Source organism: Myiozetetes cayanensis, unplaced genomic scaffold (genome assembly GCF_022539395.1).
Source record: "Myiozetetes cayanensis isolate MyiCay16 unplaced genomic scaffold, myiCay2020 scf743, whole genome shotgun sequence".
Taxonomy (NCBI): domain Eukaryota; kingdom Metazoa; phylum Chordata; class Aves; order Passeriformes; family Tyrannidae; genus Myiozetetes; species Myiozetetes cayanensis.
In genome coordinates, this window is record NW_026088013.1 from 1 (window position 1) to 17272 (window position 17272).

Sequence of the window (17272 nt, forward strand, 5' to 3'; positions counted from 1 at the left end):
TGGGAGGGGTTTTGAGTGGATTTTGGGGTCACTTTGGGGGTCTCTGGGTGGATTTTGGGGAGGATTTTGGGGTGAATTTTGGGGTCTCTGGGTGGATTTTGGGGAGGATTTGGGGGTGGATTTGGGGTCTCTGGGTGGATTTTGGGTGGATTTTGGGGTGGATTTTGGTGATGTCTGGGTGGGTTTTGGGGTGGATTTTGGGGTAATTTGGGGGGTCTCACCCCATTTCCCCCCCCCAGGGCTGTCCCTGGTGGCCCTGCTGACCCACCCTGGGGTGGGGGGGGTCCTGTCGGGGCCCCCCCCGGTTCGCTGGGATGGGTGGGGGTCTCTGGCCCCTCCCCGCGGTGGCTGCCCCTCCCCTCTTCGTCGGCTCCTGTCCCGGGTGCGGGCGTGGCCTTCGTCACCCGGGACCCCCCGAAATCCCCCGGTCACCCTGAGGTTCCAGCACCCCCCCGTACGTGGGACCCCGAATTGGGGGAGACCCCAAAAATGGGGAGGGGAGACCCTGAAATTGGTGGGGGTGGGACCTTAAAATGGGGGTGGGAGACCCCAAAAATGGGGGTGGGGACCCCAAATTCTGGGGTGGGGACCCTGAGATTCCAGAACCACCCCCCGGCATGTGGGACCCTGAATTGGGGAGACCTCAAAATGGGAGGGGAGACCCCAAGAATTGGGAGTTGAGAACCCGAAATTGGGGGGAGACCCCAAAAATGGGGGTGGGACCTTAAAATGGGGAGGGGGACATTGGGGGTTGGGAGACCCCAAAATGGGGAGGGGAGGGGCTGGGGGCCCCAAAATGGGGAGGAGACCCCAAAAGGGGAGGGAAGGGACCCTAAAAGAGGAGGGGACCCCAAAGGGATTTGGGGACCCCAAAAGAGGGGAGGGGAGCCCCAAGGGGGCTTGGGGACCAAAAGGGGGACCCCAAGGGACCCCAAGGGAGGATCCCCAAAGGGGCTTTGGGGACCCCAAAAAGGGGGATCCCCAAAGGGACCCCCAAAAGAGGGTGGGGATCCCCAAAGGGGAGGGGGACCCCAAAAGAGGGGATCCCCAAAGGGGGCTTGAGGACCCCAAAAGAGGGGGGAGCCCCAAAGGGGGCTTTGAGGACCCCAAAAAGGGGGGAGCCCTAAAGGGGTTTTGGGACCCTAAAGAGAGGGAGGGGAGCCCAAAGGGGGTTTAGGACCCCAAAAAAGGGGGAGCCCCAAGGGGGTTTAGAACCCTAAGATGAGGGGTGGGGAGCCCCAAGTGGGGCTTGGGGACCCCAAAAGAGGGAGGAGAGCCCCAAAGGGGTTTTGGGGACCCCAAAAAAAGGGAGGGGGGAGCCCCAAGGGGGGTTTGAGGACCCCAGAAAAAGGAGGGGGACCCCCAGAGGGGTTTGGGAACCCCAAAAAGAGGGAAGGGGGAGCCCCAGAGGGGGTTTGGGGACCCCAAAAAAAGGGGGGGGGACCCCCAAAGGGGTTTGGGGACCCCAAAAAGGGGGATCCCAAAGGGGTTGGGGACCCCAGAAAGAGGGGGATCCCCAGAGGGGTTTGAGGACCCCAAAAGAAGGGGGACCCCCATAGCGAGAGGACCCCCCCAAAAAAGGGGATGAGGGACCCCCATTGAGTGATGAGGGGACACTCCAGGACTGATGGGGACCCTTTTAACCCCCCCCCAGGACCCCAAATTGGGGGGGAGGGTCCTCTGCGCCTTCTGGGACCCCCGGGAGCTGCGCTGGGACACGGGGGGGTGTCGGGAGGTGCCCCCCAAAAACGGGACCCCCCCCCCTGGGGGCACCGTCTGTGCCTGCGACCACCTGACCAGCTTTGCTGTGCTCTTGGCCTTCCACGAGCTGCAGGTGAGAAAATAAACCCCAAAAATGCCCCAAAATCACCCAAAAATCACCCCAAAATACCCTTAAAATACCCCCCAAAACCCCCAGCCTTCCACGAGCTCCAGGTGAGTAAAAATCACCCAAAATCACCCCAAAATACCCTTAAAATACCCCCAGCCTTCCACGAGCTCCAGGTGAGCCAAAAACAGCCAAAAACGCCCCAAAATCACCCCAAAATACCCCAAAATACCCTTAAAATACCCCCCAAAACCCCCAGCCTTCCACAAGCTCCAGGTGAGCAAAAAACAGCCAAAAACACCCCAAAATCACCCAAAAATGCCCCAAAAACACCCCAAAATACCCCCTAAACCCCCCCCAAAACCCCCGGCCTTCCACGAGCTCCAGGTGAGCCAAAATCACCCAAAATCACCCCAAAATACCCCCTAAACCCCCCCCCAAAACCTCCTGGCCTTCCACGAGCTCCAGGTGAGCCAAAATCACCCAAAATCCCCCCAAAATCACCCCAAAATACCCTTAAAATACCCCCTAAAACCCCCGGCCTTCCTCGAGCTCCAGGTGAGTCAAAAACAGCCAAAATCACCCCAAAAACGCCCCAAAATAGCCTTAAAATACCCCCCAAAACCCCCAGCCTTCCACGAGCTCCAGGTGAGCCAAAACCAGCCAAAATCACCCCAAAAATGCCCCAAAATACCCCAAAATACCCCAAAAACACCCCCTAAAACCCCCAGCCTTTCACGAGCTACAGGTGAGAAAAAAAAACCAAAAATGCCCCAAAATCACCCCAAATCACCCCAAAATACCCTTAAAACACCCCCTAAAACCCCCCTGCCTTCCACGAGCTCCAGGTGAGCAAAAAACAGCCAAAATTACCCCAAAATCACCCCAAAATACCCCAAAATACCCTTAAAATACCCACTAAAACCCCCAGCCTTCCACGAGCTCCAGGTGAGTAAAAAACAGCCAAAATCACCCCAAAATCACCCCAAAATCACCCTAAATCCCCCCAAAATACCCTTAAAATACCCCCTAAATCCCTCAGCCTTCCACGAGCTCCAGGTGAGCAAAAATCACCCAAAATCACCCCAAAATCACCCCAAAAACTCCCCCTAAACCCCCAGCCTTCCACAAGCTCCAGGTGAGCCAAAAACAGCCAAAATTACCCCAAAATCACCCCAAAATACCCTTAAAACACCCCCAAAACCCCCCAGCCTTCCACGAGCTCCAGGTGAGCCAAAAACAGCCAAAATCACCCCAAAAACACCCCAAAATACCCCCTAAACCCCCCCCAAAACCCCCTGGTCTTTCATGAGCTCCAGGTGAACCAAAAACAGCCAAAATCACCCCAAGAACACCCCAAAATACCCCAAAAACACCCCCTAAACCCCCCAGCCTTCCACGAGCTCCAGGTGAGCAAAAATCACCCCCAAATCGCCCCAAAATCACCCCAACACACCTCCGGGACCCCCAAAATCCCCTCAGGGACCCCCAAATCCCCCAGAGACCCCCAAACTGCCCCATAAACCCCCCCCAGGGACCCCCCAACCTCCCAGGACCCCCAAACTCCCCCAGAGACCCCCAAACATGCCCCCTAACACTCCCCCTGGGACCCCCAACCCCCAGGGACCCCAAACCCCCTGGGGACCCCCCAACCTCCAGGGACCCCCCAAACTCCCCCCCAGGGACCCCCAACCCCCCCAGTCCCCCCAAACTCCCTCAAGGACACCCAACCCCCCAGGGACCCCAAACTCCCCTTAAGGACACCCAACCCCCTCAGGGACCCCCAAACTCCCCAGTGACCCCCAAACTGCCCCTTAAAGCACCCCCAGGGACCCCCAAAACCCCACAGGAACCCCCAACCACCCCAGGGACTCCCCAAATTCCCCCAGTCCCCCAAACCCCCAGGGACCCTCAGGACCCCCAGGGACCTCCAAAGCCCCCAGTCCCCCCAAACCTCCCCAGGGACTCCCAAACTCCCCCAGGGACCCCCAAACTGCCCCTTAAACCCCCCCAGGGACCCCCAAACCCCCTCCCTGTTGGCAGTCTGGGGGTCTCTGAGCCCCCCTGCCCCCCCCCAGGAGCACTGGTTGCTGGTCCTGGGGGTCTCTGCTGCTCCTGGGGGTCTCTGAGCTGGCCCTGGGGGTCTCTCTGGTGGCCCTGGGGGTCTCTGAGCTGACCCTGGGGTCTCTGAGCTGAGCCCTGGGGGTCTCTGCTGGCCCTGGGGTCTCTGAGCTGGCCCTGGGGGTCTCTCTGGTGGCCCTGGGGGTCTCTGAGCTGACCCTGGGGGTCTCTGAGCTGGCCCTGGGGGTCTCTGCTGGCCCTGGGGGTCTCTCTGAGCTGGCCCTGGGGGTCTCTCTGCTGGCCCTGGGGGTCTCTGAGCTGGTCCTGGGGGTCTCTGAGCTGGCCCTGGGGGTCTCTCTGCTGGCCCTGGGGGTCTCTCTGGTGGCCCTGGGGGTCTCTCTGGTGACCCTGGGGGTCTCTAAGCCCCCCTGTTCCCCCCCCAGGATCACTGGCTGCTGGACCTGGTGACCCAGCTGGCCCTGGGGGTCTCTCTGCTGGCCCTGGGGGTCTCCCAGCTGGCCCTGGGGGTCTCTCTGCTGGCCCTGGGGGTCTCTGAGCCCCCCTGTTCCCCCCCCAGGAGCACTGGCTGCTGGACCTGGTGACCCAGCTGGCCCTGGGGGTCTCTGAGCTGGCCCTGGGGGTCTCTCTGCTGGCCCTGGGGGTCTCTGAGCTGGCCCTGGGGGTCTCTCTGCTGGCCCTGGGGGTCTCTGAGCTGGCCCTGGGGGTCTCTCTGCTGGCCCTGGGGGTCTCTCTGCTGGCCCTGGGGGTCTCTGAGCCCCCCTGTTCCCCCCCCAGGAGCACTGGCTGCTGGACCTGGTGACCCAGCTGGCCCTGGGGGTCTCCCTGGTGGCCCTGGGGGTCTCGGTGGCCACCTTTGGGCTGTGCCGGGCCCTGGGGGGGCTTCGGACCACCCTGCACCTGCACCTGAGCCTGAGCCTGCTGGTGGGGCAGGGAACCTTCCTGCTGGGCATCCACGGAACCCACAACCAGGTATGGGATTTATGGGGTTAAAATCAGGATTTATGGGGTATTTATGGGATTTATGGGGGTCCTGGGGGGGATTTATGGGGTTAAAATGGGGATTTATGGGGTCAAAATCGGGATTTATGGGGTTAAATGGGGATTTATGGGGGATTTATGGGATTTATGGGGGTCCTGGGGGGGATTTATGGGGTTAAATGGGGATTTATGGGGTTAAAATGGGGGTTTATGGGGATTTATGGGGTTAAATGGGGGTTTATGGGGGATTTATGGGATTAAAATGGGGATTTATGGGGGTTTGGGGGTTAAATGGGGGTTTATGGGGGGTTTGGGGGTCCCAGGGCCCCTTCCTGCTGGGCATCCACGGAACACACAGCCCAGTACGAGGGTCCTGGGGGTCCCTGGGGGGATTTGGGGGGTCCTGGGGGAGATTTGGGGGTCTTGGAGAGGATTTGGGGGGGAGTTTGGGGTATTTTTATTAGGATTTTGTTGATTTTGGGAGAATTTTGGGGTTCCAAACCCCCCCCATGTCCCCCTCCCCCAGTTTTGATGCCGGGGGGTGCCCGTGGGGCCCCGTGGATGTTTTTGGAGGGGCTGTTCCTGGGGGGGTTCATTGGGATTTTATTGTGATTTTATCGGGATTTTGATGATTTTTATCAGGATTTTGGGTTATTTTTGGGTTATTTTTGGGGTATTTTCGCCCCCCAGGTGCTGTGCCGGGGGGTGGCGGTGCTGTTACACCTCTCTTTCCTGGCTGTTTTCTCCTGGATGTTTTTGGAGGGGCTGTTCCTGGGGTTGTTTTATTGGGATTTATTGTGTTTTTATCGTGTTTTTATCAGGATTTTGCTGATTTTTGGGTTATTTTTGGGGTATTTTCCCCCCCCAGGTGCTGTGCCGGGGGGTGGCGGTGCTGTTACACCTCTCTTTCCTGGCTGTTTTCTCCTGGATGTTTTTGGAGGGGCTGTTCCTGGGGGGGTTCATTGTGATTTTATTGTGATTTTATCGGGATTTTGATGATTTTTATCAGGATTTTGGGTTATTTTTGGGGTATTTTCCCCCCCCAGGTGCTGTGCCGGGGGGTGGCGGTGCTGTTACACCTCTCTTTCCTGGCTGTTTTCTCCTGGATGTTTTTGGAGGGGCTGTTCCTGGGGGGTTTTATTCTGATTTTATCGGGTTTTTGATGATTTCTGATGGGATTTTGCTGATTTTTGGGTTATTTTTGGGGTATTTTCCCCCCCCAGGTGCTGTGCCGGGGGGTGGCGGTGCTGTTACACCTCTCTTTCCTGGCTGTTTTCTCCTGGATGTTTTTGGAGGGGCTGTTCCTGGGGGGGTTTTATTGTGATTTTATCGGGATTTTGATGATTTTTATCAGGATTTTGGGTTATTTTTGGGGTATTTTCCCCCAGGTGCTGTGCCGGGGGTGGCGGTGCTGTTACACCTCTCTTTCCTGGCTGTTTTCTCCTGGATGTTTTTGGAGGGGCTGTTCCTGGGGTGTTTTATTGTGATTTTATCGGGATTTTGATGATTTTTGGGGTATTTTTGGGTTATTTTTGGGTTATTTTTGGGGTATTTTCCCCCCCCAGGTGCTGTGCCGGGGGGTGGCGGTGCTGTTACACCTCTCTTTCCTGGCTGTTTTCTCCTGGATGTTTTTGGAGGGGCTGTTCCGGGGGGGGGTTCATTGTGATTTTATTGTGATTTTATCAGGATTTTATCAGGATTTTGCTGATTTTTGGGTTATTTTTGGGGTATTTTTGCCTCCCAGGTGCTGTGCCGGGGGGTGGCGGTGCTGTTACACCTCTCTTTCCTGGCTGTTTTCTCCTGGATGTTTTTGGAGGGGCTGTTCCTGGGGGTGTTTTATTGTGATTTTATTGTGATTTTATCGGGATTTTGATGATTTTTATCAGGATTTTGGGTTATTTTTGGAGTATTTTGCCCCCAGGTGCTGTGCCGAGGGTGGCGGTGCTGTTACACCTCTCTTTCCTGGCTGTTTTCTCCTGGATGTTTTTGGAGGGCTGTTCCGGGGAGTTCATTGTGATTTTATTGTGATTTTATCGGATTTTGATGATTTTATCAGGATTTTGATGTTATTTTGGGGTATTTTCCCCAGGTGCTGTGCCGGGGGTGGCGGTGCTATTACACCTCTCTTTCCTGGCTGTTTTCTCCTGGATGTTTTTGGAGGGGCTGTTCCTGGGGGTTCATTGTGATTTTATTGTGATTTTATCGGGATTTTGATGATTTTTATCAGGATTTTGGGTTATTTTTGGGGTATTTTCCCCCCCCAGGTGCTGTGCCGGGGGGTGGCGGTGCTGTTACACCTCTCTTTCCTGGCTGTTTTCTCCTGGATGTTTTTGGAGGGGCTGTTCCTGGGTGTTTATTGGCAGATTTTATCGGGATTTTGTTCCTCGATTCTGGTCGGGTCTTTCCCCCGTGGCTGAGCCTCGGTGTTTGCTGGAGTATTTTCCCAGGTGCTGTGCCGAGGGTGGCGGTGCTGTTACACCTCTCTTTCCTGGCTGTTTTCTCCTGGATGTTTTTGGAGGGGCTGTTCTGGGGGTTCATTGTGATTTTATTGTGATTTTATCGGGATTTTGATGATTTTTATCAGGATTTTGGGTTATTTTGGGGTATTTTCCCCTAGGTGCTGTGCCGGGGGGTGGCGGTGCTGTTACACCTCTCTTTCCTGGCTGTTTTCTCCTGGATGTTTTTGGAGGGGCTGTTCCTGCACACCTTGCTGGTCCGGGTCTTTCCCCCCCCGTGGCTGAGCCCGCGGTTGTTGCTGCTGGGGGTGCACGGGGGGCCCGCCCTGGTGGTCGCCGTGGCTGCCTCTGCCTTCCCGGGGGGCTACGGGACCCCCAGATAGTGAGTGGGGGTTTTGGGGGGCTTTGGGGGGCTTTAGGACCCCTGAGGGGGGTTGGGAGTACGGGGGCCCGCCCTGGTGGTCGCTGCGGCCGCCACCGCCTTCCCGGGAGCTACGGGACCCCAGATAGTGAGTGGGGGTTTGGGGGCACAGGGGGCTACGGGACCCCTGAGGGGGTTGGGGTACGGGGGCCCGCCCTGGTGGTCGCCGTGGCTGCCTCTGCCTTCCCTGGGGCTACGGGACCCCAGATAGTGAGTGGGGGTTTGGGGGGCTTTGGGGGCTTTGGGACCCCCTGAGGGGGTTGGGTGCAGGGGGCCCGCCCTGGTGGTCGCTGCGGCCGCCACCGCCTTCCCAGGGGCTACAGGACCCCAGATAGTGAGTGGGGGGTTTGGGGGGCACAGGGGGCTACGGGACCCCTGAGGGGGTTGGGATGCGGGGCCCGCCCTGGTGGTCGCCGCGGCCGCCACTCGCCTTCCCGAGGGCTACGGGACCCCAGATAGTGAGTGAGGGGCTTTGGGGGGCTTTGGGGGCTTTGGGACCCCCAGATAGTGAGTGAGGGGCTTTGGGGGGCTTTGGGGGCTTTGGGACCCCAGATAGTGAGTAGGGGGTGGGGGAGGAAGGGGATTTGGGACCCCTGAGGGGGGATGGGGAGGAAAGGGGAGGGGCTTCAGGACCCCAGATAGTGAGTGTGGGGTGGGGGTGTCACAGAGGGGCTTTGGGATCCCCACATAGTGAGTGGGGGTTTGGGGGGTTTGGGGGCTTTGGGACCCCCTGAGGGCGGAGGATGGGGGAGGGGAAAGGGAGGGCTTCGGGACCCCCTCATAGTGAGTGGGGGTTTGGGGGCTTTGGGACCCCTAAAGGGGGAGGGGAGGGGAAAGGAAGGGGCTTTGGGACCCCAAATAGTGAGTGGGGGTTGGGGGGAAGGGGGCTTTGGGACCCCAGATAGTGAGTGAGGGGTTTGGGGGCTTTGGGACCCCTAAAGGAGTGAGGAGGGGGGAAATGGGAGGGGCTTTGGGACCCCCAAATAGTGAGTGGGGGTTTGGGGGCTTTGGGACCCCTGAGGGGGTTGGGGTACGGGGGCCCGCCCTGGTGGTCGCCGTGGCTGCCGCCGCCTTCCGGGGGCTACGGGACCCCAAATAGTGAGTGAGGGGTCTGGGGGGTTGGGGGGTTTGGGACCCCACATAGTGAGTAGGGGGTGGGGGAGGAAGGGGATTTGGGACCCCCTGAGGGGGATGGGGGAGGGAAAGGGGAGGGGGCTTCAGGACCCCAGATAGTGAAGTGTGGGGTGGGGGTGTCACAGAGGGCTTTGGGATCCCCACATAGTGAGTGGGGGTTTGGGGGTTTGGGGGGGCTTTGGGACCCCCTGAGGGCAGGGATGGAGGAGGGGAAGGGGAGGGGCTTGGGACCCCCTCATAGTGAGTGGGGGTTTGGGGTCTTTGGGACCCCCTGAGGAGGTTAGGGTACGAGGGGCTTTGGGACCCCCAAATAGTGAGTGGGGGTGTGGGGGGGAGGAAGGGGGCTTTGGGACCCCTAAAGGAGGAGTGGGGAGGGGAAAAGGGAGGGGCTTGGGACCCCAAATAGTGAGTGGGGGTTTGGGGGGCTTTGGGGGCTTTGGGACCCCTAAAGGGGAGGGGAGGGGGAAATGGGAGGGCTTTGGGACTCCCAAATAGTGAAGTGGGGGTAGGGGGGAAGGGGGCTTTGGGACCCCAGATAGTGAGTGAGGGGTTTGGGGGCTTTGGGACCCCTAAAGGGGCGAGTGGGGAGGGAAATGGGAGGGCTTTGGGACCCCCTCTTAGTGAGTATTCCCAGTCCTCTCCAGTCTCTCCCAGTAATCCCAGTCCCTCCCAGTCCCCCAATCCCCTCCCAGTGCTCCCAGTGCCCCCCCGTGTCCCCAGTCCCTCCCAGTCCCCTCCCAGTGCCCTCCCAGTCCCTCCCAGCCCCTCCCAATCCCCTCCCAGTCCCTCCCAATCCCTCCCAGTGCCCCCAGTCCCCCCAGTGCCTCCCAGTCCCTCCCAGTACCCCCATGTCCCCATTGCAGTTGTTGGCTGTCCCTGGCCCGGGGTTCCGCTGGAGCTTCCAAGGACCCGTCATCGTCATCCTGGCGGTGAGACCCCCTGTCACCCCCTGTCACCCCCTGTCACCCCAGGACCCCCTGACCCCCTGTCACCCCCTGTCACCCCAATGTCACCCCCCAGACCCCCCAGTGTCACCCCAGTGTCACCCCAATGTCACCAGTGTCACCAGTGTCACCAGTGTCACCCCAATGTCACCAGTGTCACCAGTGTCACCAGTGTCACCAGTGTCACCCCAGTGTCACCCCCATCATCGTCATCCTGGCGGTGAGACCCCCAGGACCCCCTGTCACCCCCTGACCCCCAGTGTCACCCCCTGTCATCGTCATCCTGGCGGTGAGACCCCCAGGACCCCCCTGTCACCCCCTGACCCCCTGTCACCCCCTGTCACCCCCAATGTCACCCCCTGACCCCCAGTGTAACCCCTGTCATCGTCATCCTGGCGGTGAGACCCCAGGACCCCCCTGACCCCCAGTGTCACCCCCTGACCCCCTGTCACCCCTGTCACCCCAGTGTCACCCCAGTGTCACCCCAGTGTCACCCCAGTGTCACCCCAGTGTCACCCCCATCATCGTCATCCTGGCAGTGAGACCCCAGGACCCCCTGTCACCCCCTGTCACCCCTGACCCCCAGTGTCACCAGTGTCACCAATGTCACCCCAGTGTCACCCCCTGTCACCCCCTGTCACCCCATGACCCCCTGACACCCCTGACACCCCCTGTCACCCCAGTGTCACCCCAGTGTCACCCCAGTGTCACCCCCTGACCCCCTGTCACCCCAGTGTCACCAGTGTCACCCCAGTGTCCCCAGTGTCACCCCAGTGTCACCCCAGTGTCACCAGTGTCCCCCCAGTGTCACCCCAATGTCACCCCCTGACCCCCTGTCACCCCCTGTCACCCCCTGACCCCAGTGTCACCCCAGTGTCACCCAGTGTCACCCAGTGTCACCCCAGTGTCACCCCAGTGTCACCCCCGTCATCGTCATCCTGGCGGTGAGACCCCCTGTCACCCCCTGTCACCCCCTGGACCCCTGGGACCCCTAGACCCCCCAGTGTCACCCCCTGTCACCCCCTGACCCCCTGTCACCCCCTGTCACCCCAGTGTCACCCCCTGTCACCCCCTGCCCCCAGTGTCACCCCCTGCCCCCAGTGTCACCCCAGTGTCACCCCGTCATCGTCATCCTGGCGGTGAGACCCCCTGACCCCCTGGACCCCCTGGGACCCCCAGTGTCACCAATGTTACCCCCTGTCACCCCCCGTTACCCCCTGACCCCCAGTGTTACCAGTGTCACCCCAGTGTCACCCCAGTGTCACCCCCTGTCACCCCCCTGTCACCCCAGTGTCACCCCAGTGTCACCCCAGTGTCACCCCAGTGTCACCCCCTGACCCCCTGTCACCCCCTGACCCCCCTGTCACCCCTCTGTCACCCCAGTGTCACCCCAATGTCACCCCTGTCACCCCCTGTCACCCCAGTGTCACCAGTGTCATCCCCCTGGACCCCCGGACACCCCCAATGTCACCCCAATGTCCCCCTGTCCCCAATGTCCCCAATGTCCCCTCAATGTCCTCTCAATGTCCCCACTGTCCCCTCAGTGTCCCCATGTCCCCAGTGTCTCCTCACTGTCCCCACTGTCCCCCTGTCCCCAGTATCCCCAGTGTCCCCACTGTCCCCACTGTCCCCCTGTCCCCAGTATCCCCAGTGTCCCCTCACTGTCCCCACTGTCCCCAATGTCCCCAATGTCCCCACTGTCCCCTCACTGTGCCCTCACTGTCCCCAATGTCCCCAATGTCCCATGTCCTCCCTGCTGTCCCCACTGTCCCCAATGTCCCCCTGTCCCCTCACTGTCCCCCTGTCCCCAGTGCCCCATTTGTCCCCTCATTGTCCCTGTTGTCCCCTCAATGTCCCCTCAGTGTCCCCAATGTCCCCAATGTCCCCTCACTATTCCCACTGTCCCCAATGTCCCCTCAGTGTCCCTGTTGTCCCCTCCCTGTCCCCAATGTCCCCAATGTCCCCACTGTCCCCTCAGTGTCCCCTCCCTGTCCCCAGGTCAACGCCGTCGTCCTCGTTGTCACCGTCTGGAAGTTGGTGGAGAAATTCCATGAGGTGACCCCGGACATGGGACACCTGAGGAGGGTCAGGTAGGGACACTGAGGGGACATTGAGGGGGTCACAGGGACATGGGACACCTCAGGAGGGTCAGGTGGGGACACTGAGGGGACATTGGGGGGTCACAGGGACAGGGGACACCTCAGGAGGGTCAGGTGGGGACACTGAGGGGACATTGGGGGGGTCACAGGGACAGGGGACACCTCAGGAGGGTCAGGTGGGGACACTGAGGGGACATTGGGGGGACACTGAGGGGACATTGGGGACATTGGGGAAACTGAGGGGTCACAGGGACACTGGGGACACTGAGGGGACATTGGGGACATTGGGGACATGGGACACCTGCGGAGGGTCAGGTGGGGACACTGAGGGGACATTTGGGGGACATTGGGGGGGTCACAGGGACATGGGACACCTGAGGAGGGTCAGGTGGGGACACTGAGGGGACATTGGGGACATTGGGGACACTGAGGGGACATTGGGGACACTGAGGGGACACTGGGGACATGGGGGACATTGGGGACATTGGGGACACTGAGGGGACATTGGGGACATTGGGGGGTCACAGGGACATGGGACACCTGAGGAGGGTCAGGTGGGGACATTGGGGATATTGGGGACATTGGGGGGACATTGGGGACATGGGACACCTGAGGAGGGTCAGGTGGGGACAGTGGGGACACTGGGGACACTGAGGGGACATTGGGGACATGGGACACCTCAGGAGGGTCAGGTGGGGACAGTGGGGACACTGGGGACACTGAGGGGACATTGGGGGATCACAGGGACATGGGACACCTCAGGAGGGTCAGGTGGGGACATTGGGGACACTGAGGGGACATTGGGGACATGGGACACCTCCGGAGGGTCAGGTGGGGAAACTGAGGACATTGAGGGGACATTGGGGACATAGAGGGGACACTGAGGGGACATTGGGGACATGGGACACCTCCGGAGGGTCAGGTGGGGACATTGAGGGGACATTGAGGGGACACTGAGGGGACATTGGGGACACTGGGGACATTGGGGACACTGAGGGGACACTGAGGGGTCACAGGGACATGGGACACCTGAGGAGGGTCAGGTGGGGACATTGGGGACATTGGGGACATTGGGGACACTGAGGGGACATTGGGGACACTGAGGGGACACTGGGGACATTGGGGACATGGGACACCTCAGGAGGGTCAGGTGGGGACATTGGGGACATTGGGGACATTGGGGGGTCACAGGGACATGGGACACCTGCACAGGGTCAGGTGGGGACATTGGAGGGTCACAGGGGTCACAGGGGACATGGGACACCTCAGGAGGGTCCCAGGAGACACTGGGGGTCCCAGGGACACCCCGAGGGGTCCGGGGGGACATAGGGGGGTCCCAGGGAACACTGGGGGGTCGGGGGGACATTGAGGGGTGTCCCCAGTGTCCCCAGTGTCCCCCAGGGTGCTGGTGGTGACAGCGCTGGGCCAGCTGTGCCTGCTGGGCACGGGGGGCACTGGGGGGATATTGGGGGTCCCAGGTGACATTGGGGGGTCCCAGGGGATATTGGGGGTCCCAGGGGACATTGGGGGGTGTCCCCAGTGTCCCCAGTGTCCCCAGTGTCCCCAGTGTCCCCTGTGTCCCCCAGGGTGCTGGTGGTGACAGCGCTGGGCCAGCTGTGCCTGCTGGGCACGGGGGGCACTGGGGGGACACTGGGGGGTCCCAGGTGACATTGGGGGGACATTGGGGGGTCCCAGGGGACATTGAGGGGTGTCCCCAGTGTTCCCAGTGTCCCCAGTGTCCCCTGTGTCCCCAGGGTGCTGGTGGTGACAGCGCTGGGCCAGCTGTGCCTGCTGGGCACGGGGGCACTGGGGGGCATGGGGGACACTGGGGGATATGGGGGGACATTGGGGTCCCAGGGGATATTGGGGGTCCCAGGGGACATTGAGGGGTGTCCCCAGTGTCCCCAGTGTCCCCAGTGTCCCCAGTGTCCCCAGTGTCCCCTGTGTCCCCCAGGGTGCTGGTGGTGACAGCGCTGGGCCAGCTGTGCCTGCTGGGCACGGGGGACACTGGGGGGACACTGGGGGCTGTGGGGACACTGGGGGTCCCAGGGGATATTGGGGGGTCCCAGGGGACATTGGGGGGTCCCAGGGTACATTGAGGGGTGTCCCCAGTGTCCCCAGTGTCCCCAGTGTCCCCAGTGTCCCCTGTGTCCCCTGTGTCCCCCAGGGTGCTGGTGGTGACAGCGCTGGGCCAGCTGTGCCTGCTGGGCACGGGGGACACTGGGGGGGACACTGGGGGGTCCCAGGTGACATTGGGGGGACATTGGGGGGTCCCAGGGGACATTGAGGGGTGTCCCCAGTGTCCCCAGTGTTCCCAGTGTCCCCTGTGTCCCCCAGGGTGCTGGTGGTGACAGCGCTGGGCCAGCTGTGCCTGCTGGGCACGGGGGGCACTGGGGACACTGGGGGGACACTGGGGGAGCTGGGGGGACACTGGGGGGTCCCAGGTGACATTGGGGGGTCCGTGGGTGTCCCCAGTGTCCCCATTGTCCCCCTGTGTCCCCAGGGTGCTGGTGGTGACAGCGCTGGGCCAGCTGTGCCTGCTGGGCACGGGGTGGGCGCTGGGGGCTGGGGGGGCCTGGGCTGGGCCGGGGGGCCCGCCCCTCCCCCAGGAGCCCCGCCCCTCCCCTCCTCTTCTGCGCCCTCAACGCGGCCCAGGGGACCTTCATCTTCCTCTGTCACTGCCTCGCCCACCCCAAGGTCAGCACCCAAAAATGAGACCCCAGGACCCCCAAGCCCCCTGGGACCCCCAAGCCCCCAGGGGACCTTCATCTTCCTCTGCCACTGCCTCGCCCACCCCAAGGTCAGCACCCCAAAAGCAGCACCCAAAAAACCCCCTAGGACCCCTAACCCCCAGGGGACCTTCATCTTCCTCTGCCACTGCCTCGCCCACCCCAAGGTCAGCACCCCAAAAGCAGCACCCCAAAAACCCCCTGGGACCCCAGCCCCCAGGGGACCTTCATCTTCCTCTGCCACTGCCTCGCCCACCCCAAGGTCAGCACCCCAAAAGTGGCACCCCAAAAACCCCCAAGCCCCCGGGACCCCAAACCACCCCAGGACCCCCAAACCCACCCTGGGACCCCAAACCACCCCAGGACCCCAACCCCCAATGACCCTTCATCTTCCTCTGCCACTGCCTCGCCCACCCCAAGGTCAGCACCCCAAAAATGAACCCCAAAAACCCCTGGGACCCCTAGCCCCCAGGGGACCTTCATCTTCCTCTGCCACTGCCTCGCCCACCCCAAGGTCAGCACCCCAAAAATTGGCACCCCAAAAAGCCCCAGGACCCCAAACCCCCAGGGGACCTTCATCTTCCTCTGCCACTGCCTCGCCCACCCCAAAGGGCAGGAAAAAGCCCCAGGGGACCCCAAAACTGCCCTGGGACCTGTTGGGGGGGTCTCCCATTCCCGGGGGTCCCCGGTGTTAGTGGGGGTCTCCCATTCCAGGGGTCCCGGTGTTAGTGGGGTCCCGGTGTTAGTGGGGTCTCCCATTCCCGGGGGTCCCCGGTGTTAGTGGGGTCCCTGAGTGTTAGTTGGGGTCCCTGGTGTTAGTGGGGTCTCCCATTCAGGGGTCTCCCCATCCTGGGTGTCCCCGGTGTTAGTGGGGGTCTCAGTGTTAGTGGGGTCCCTCACTGCGGGGAGGTCCCGGTGTTAGTGGGGTCCCGGTGTTAGTGGGGGTCCCCGGTGTTAATTAGGGTCCCCGGTGCTAATTGGGGTCCCCTGTTAGTGGGGGTCTCCCCATTCCCGGGGGTCCCGGTGTTAGTGGGGTCCCCGGTGTTAATTGGGGGTCTCCCCCATTCCTGGGGGGGTCCCCGGTGTTAGTTGGGGTCCCCGCTGTTGGTGGGGGTCCCCGGTGTTAGTGGGGGTCCGGTGTTAGTGGGGTCTCCCAGTCCCGGGTAATTAGGGTCCCCGGTGCTAATTGGGTCCTGTTAGTGGGGGTCTCCCATTCCGGGGTCCCAGTGTTAGTTAGGGTCCCCGGTGTTAGTGGGGGTCTCCCGGTCCCAGTGGAGGTCCCTGTTAGTGGGGTCCCATGATCTTGGGAGGTCCGGTGTTAACGGGGTCTCCCATCCCGGGGGTCCGGTGATAGGGTCCGGTGTTGGTGGGGGTCCCCAGGTGTTAGTGGGGAGTCCCGCATTCACGGGGTCCCGTGTTAATTGGGGGTCCCCGGTGTTAATTGGGGATCTCCCATTCCCGGGGGGGTCCCCGGTGTTAATTGGGGGTCCCGGTGTTAATTGGGGGTCCCTCACTCCCTTGGGGGGGGTCTCCCATTCCCGGGGGTCTCCCCCATCCCGGGGTGTCCCCGGTGTTAATTGGGGGTCCCCGGTGTTAATTGGGGTCCCCCTGTTAATTGGGAGGTCCCTGGCATTAACTGGGATCCCCGGTGTTAATTGGGGTCCCCCTCTTAATTGGGGGTCCCCAGTGTTAATTGAGGGTCCCCAGTGTTAATTGGGGGTCCCTGGTGTTAATTGGGGGTCCCCCATTCCCGGGGGTGTCCCCGGTGTTAATTGGGGGTCCCCGGTGTTAATTGGGGTCCCTGGCATTAATTGGGGCTCCCCGGTGTTAATTGAGGGTCCCCGGTGTTAATTGGGGTTCCCTGGTGTTAATTGGGGTCCCCGGTGTTAATTGGGGGTCCCTGCTGTTAATTGGGGTGTCCCCGGTGTTAATTGGGGGTCCCTGGCATTAATGGGGGTCCCCGGCATTAATTGGGGCTCCCCGGTGTTAACTGGGGCTCCCTGGCATTAATTGGGGGTTCCACTGTTAATTGGGGGTCCCCGGTGTTAATTGGGGGTCCCACTGTTAATTGGGGGGTCCCCTGTTAATTGGGGGTCTCCCCCATTCCCGGGGGGGTCCCTGGCATTAATTGGGGTCCCCGGTGTTAATCGGGGTCCCCGGTGTTAATTGGGGGTCCCCGGTGTTAATTGGGGTCCCCCTGTTAATTGGGGGGGTCCCCGTTGTTAATTGGGGTCCCCCTGTTAATTGGGGGTCCCTGGCATTAATTGGGGTCCCCGGTGTTAATTGGGGTCCCCTGTTAATTGGGGGGGGGTGCCAGGTCCGAGAGTGGTACCGGTCCCTGCTGTGCCCCCCCCGCTCGGGCCGCTACTCCGAGTTCACCACCAGTAACACCAGTAACGTCACCAGTCACACCAGTAACGTCACCAGTAACGTCACCAGTAACACCAGTCACACCAGTCACACCCGCGTGAGCCACGGCCCCGGGAATCACTTGGGGGGGGTTGGGGTGGATCTGGGGGGTTGGGGAATTTAGGGGGATTTGGGGATTGGGGTGAATTTACGGGATGTTGGGGTGGATTTGGGGTGGATTTGGGAGGTATT

The 17272-nt window shown here is 61.2% G+C and overlaps 1 protein-coding gene across 1 annotated transcript; it reads left to right on the plus strand.

Annotated features, from left to right (window-relative positions):
- The first annotated feature begins 2278 nt into the window (after nucleotides 1–2278).
- Nucleotides 2279–14535, plus strand: LOC126652280 (adhesion G protein-coupled receptor E5-like). The gene is made up of 6 exons (XM_050338969.1): nucleotides 2279–2296; nucleotides 4685–4879; nucleotides 7506–7726; nucleotides 9763–9828; nucleotides 11842–11933; nucleotides 14446–14535. The coding sequence occupies exons 3-5, from the start codon at nucleotides 7566–7568 to the stop codon at nucleotides 11900–11902; spliced, it is 288 nt and encodes a 95-aa protein (XP_050194926.1). The 5' UTR covers nucleotides 2279–2296; nucleotides 4685–4879; nucleotides 7506–7565; the 3' UTR covers nucleotides 11903–11933; nucleotides 14446–14535.
- Nucleotides 14536–17272: the final 2737 nt, after the last annotated feature.

Excerpts from the sequence above, each read along its gene's own strand:
- LOC126652280 (XM_050338969.1), top strand. The coding sequence starts at position 7,566 with ATGTTTTTGGAGGGGCTGTTCCTGCACACCTTGCTGGTCCGGGTCTTT. Across the intron at positions 7,727-9,762 it reads GGCTACGGGACCCCCAGATA|TTGTTGGCTGTCCCTGGCCC; the intron begins GTGAGTGGGGGT and ends TCCCCATTGCAG. Across the intron at positions 9,829-11,841 it reads CCGTCATCGTCATCCTGGCG|GTCAACGCCGTCGTCCTCGT; the intron begins GTGAGACCCCCT and ends CCCTGTCCCCAG.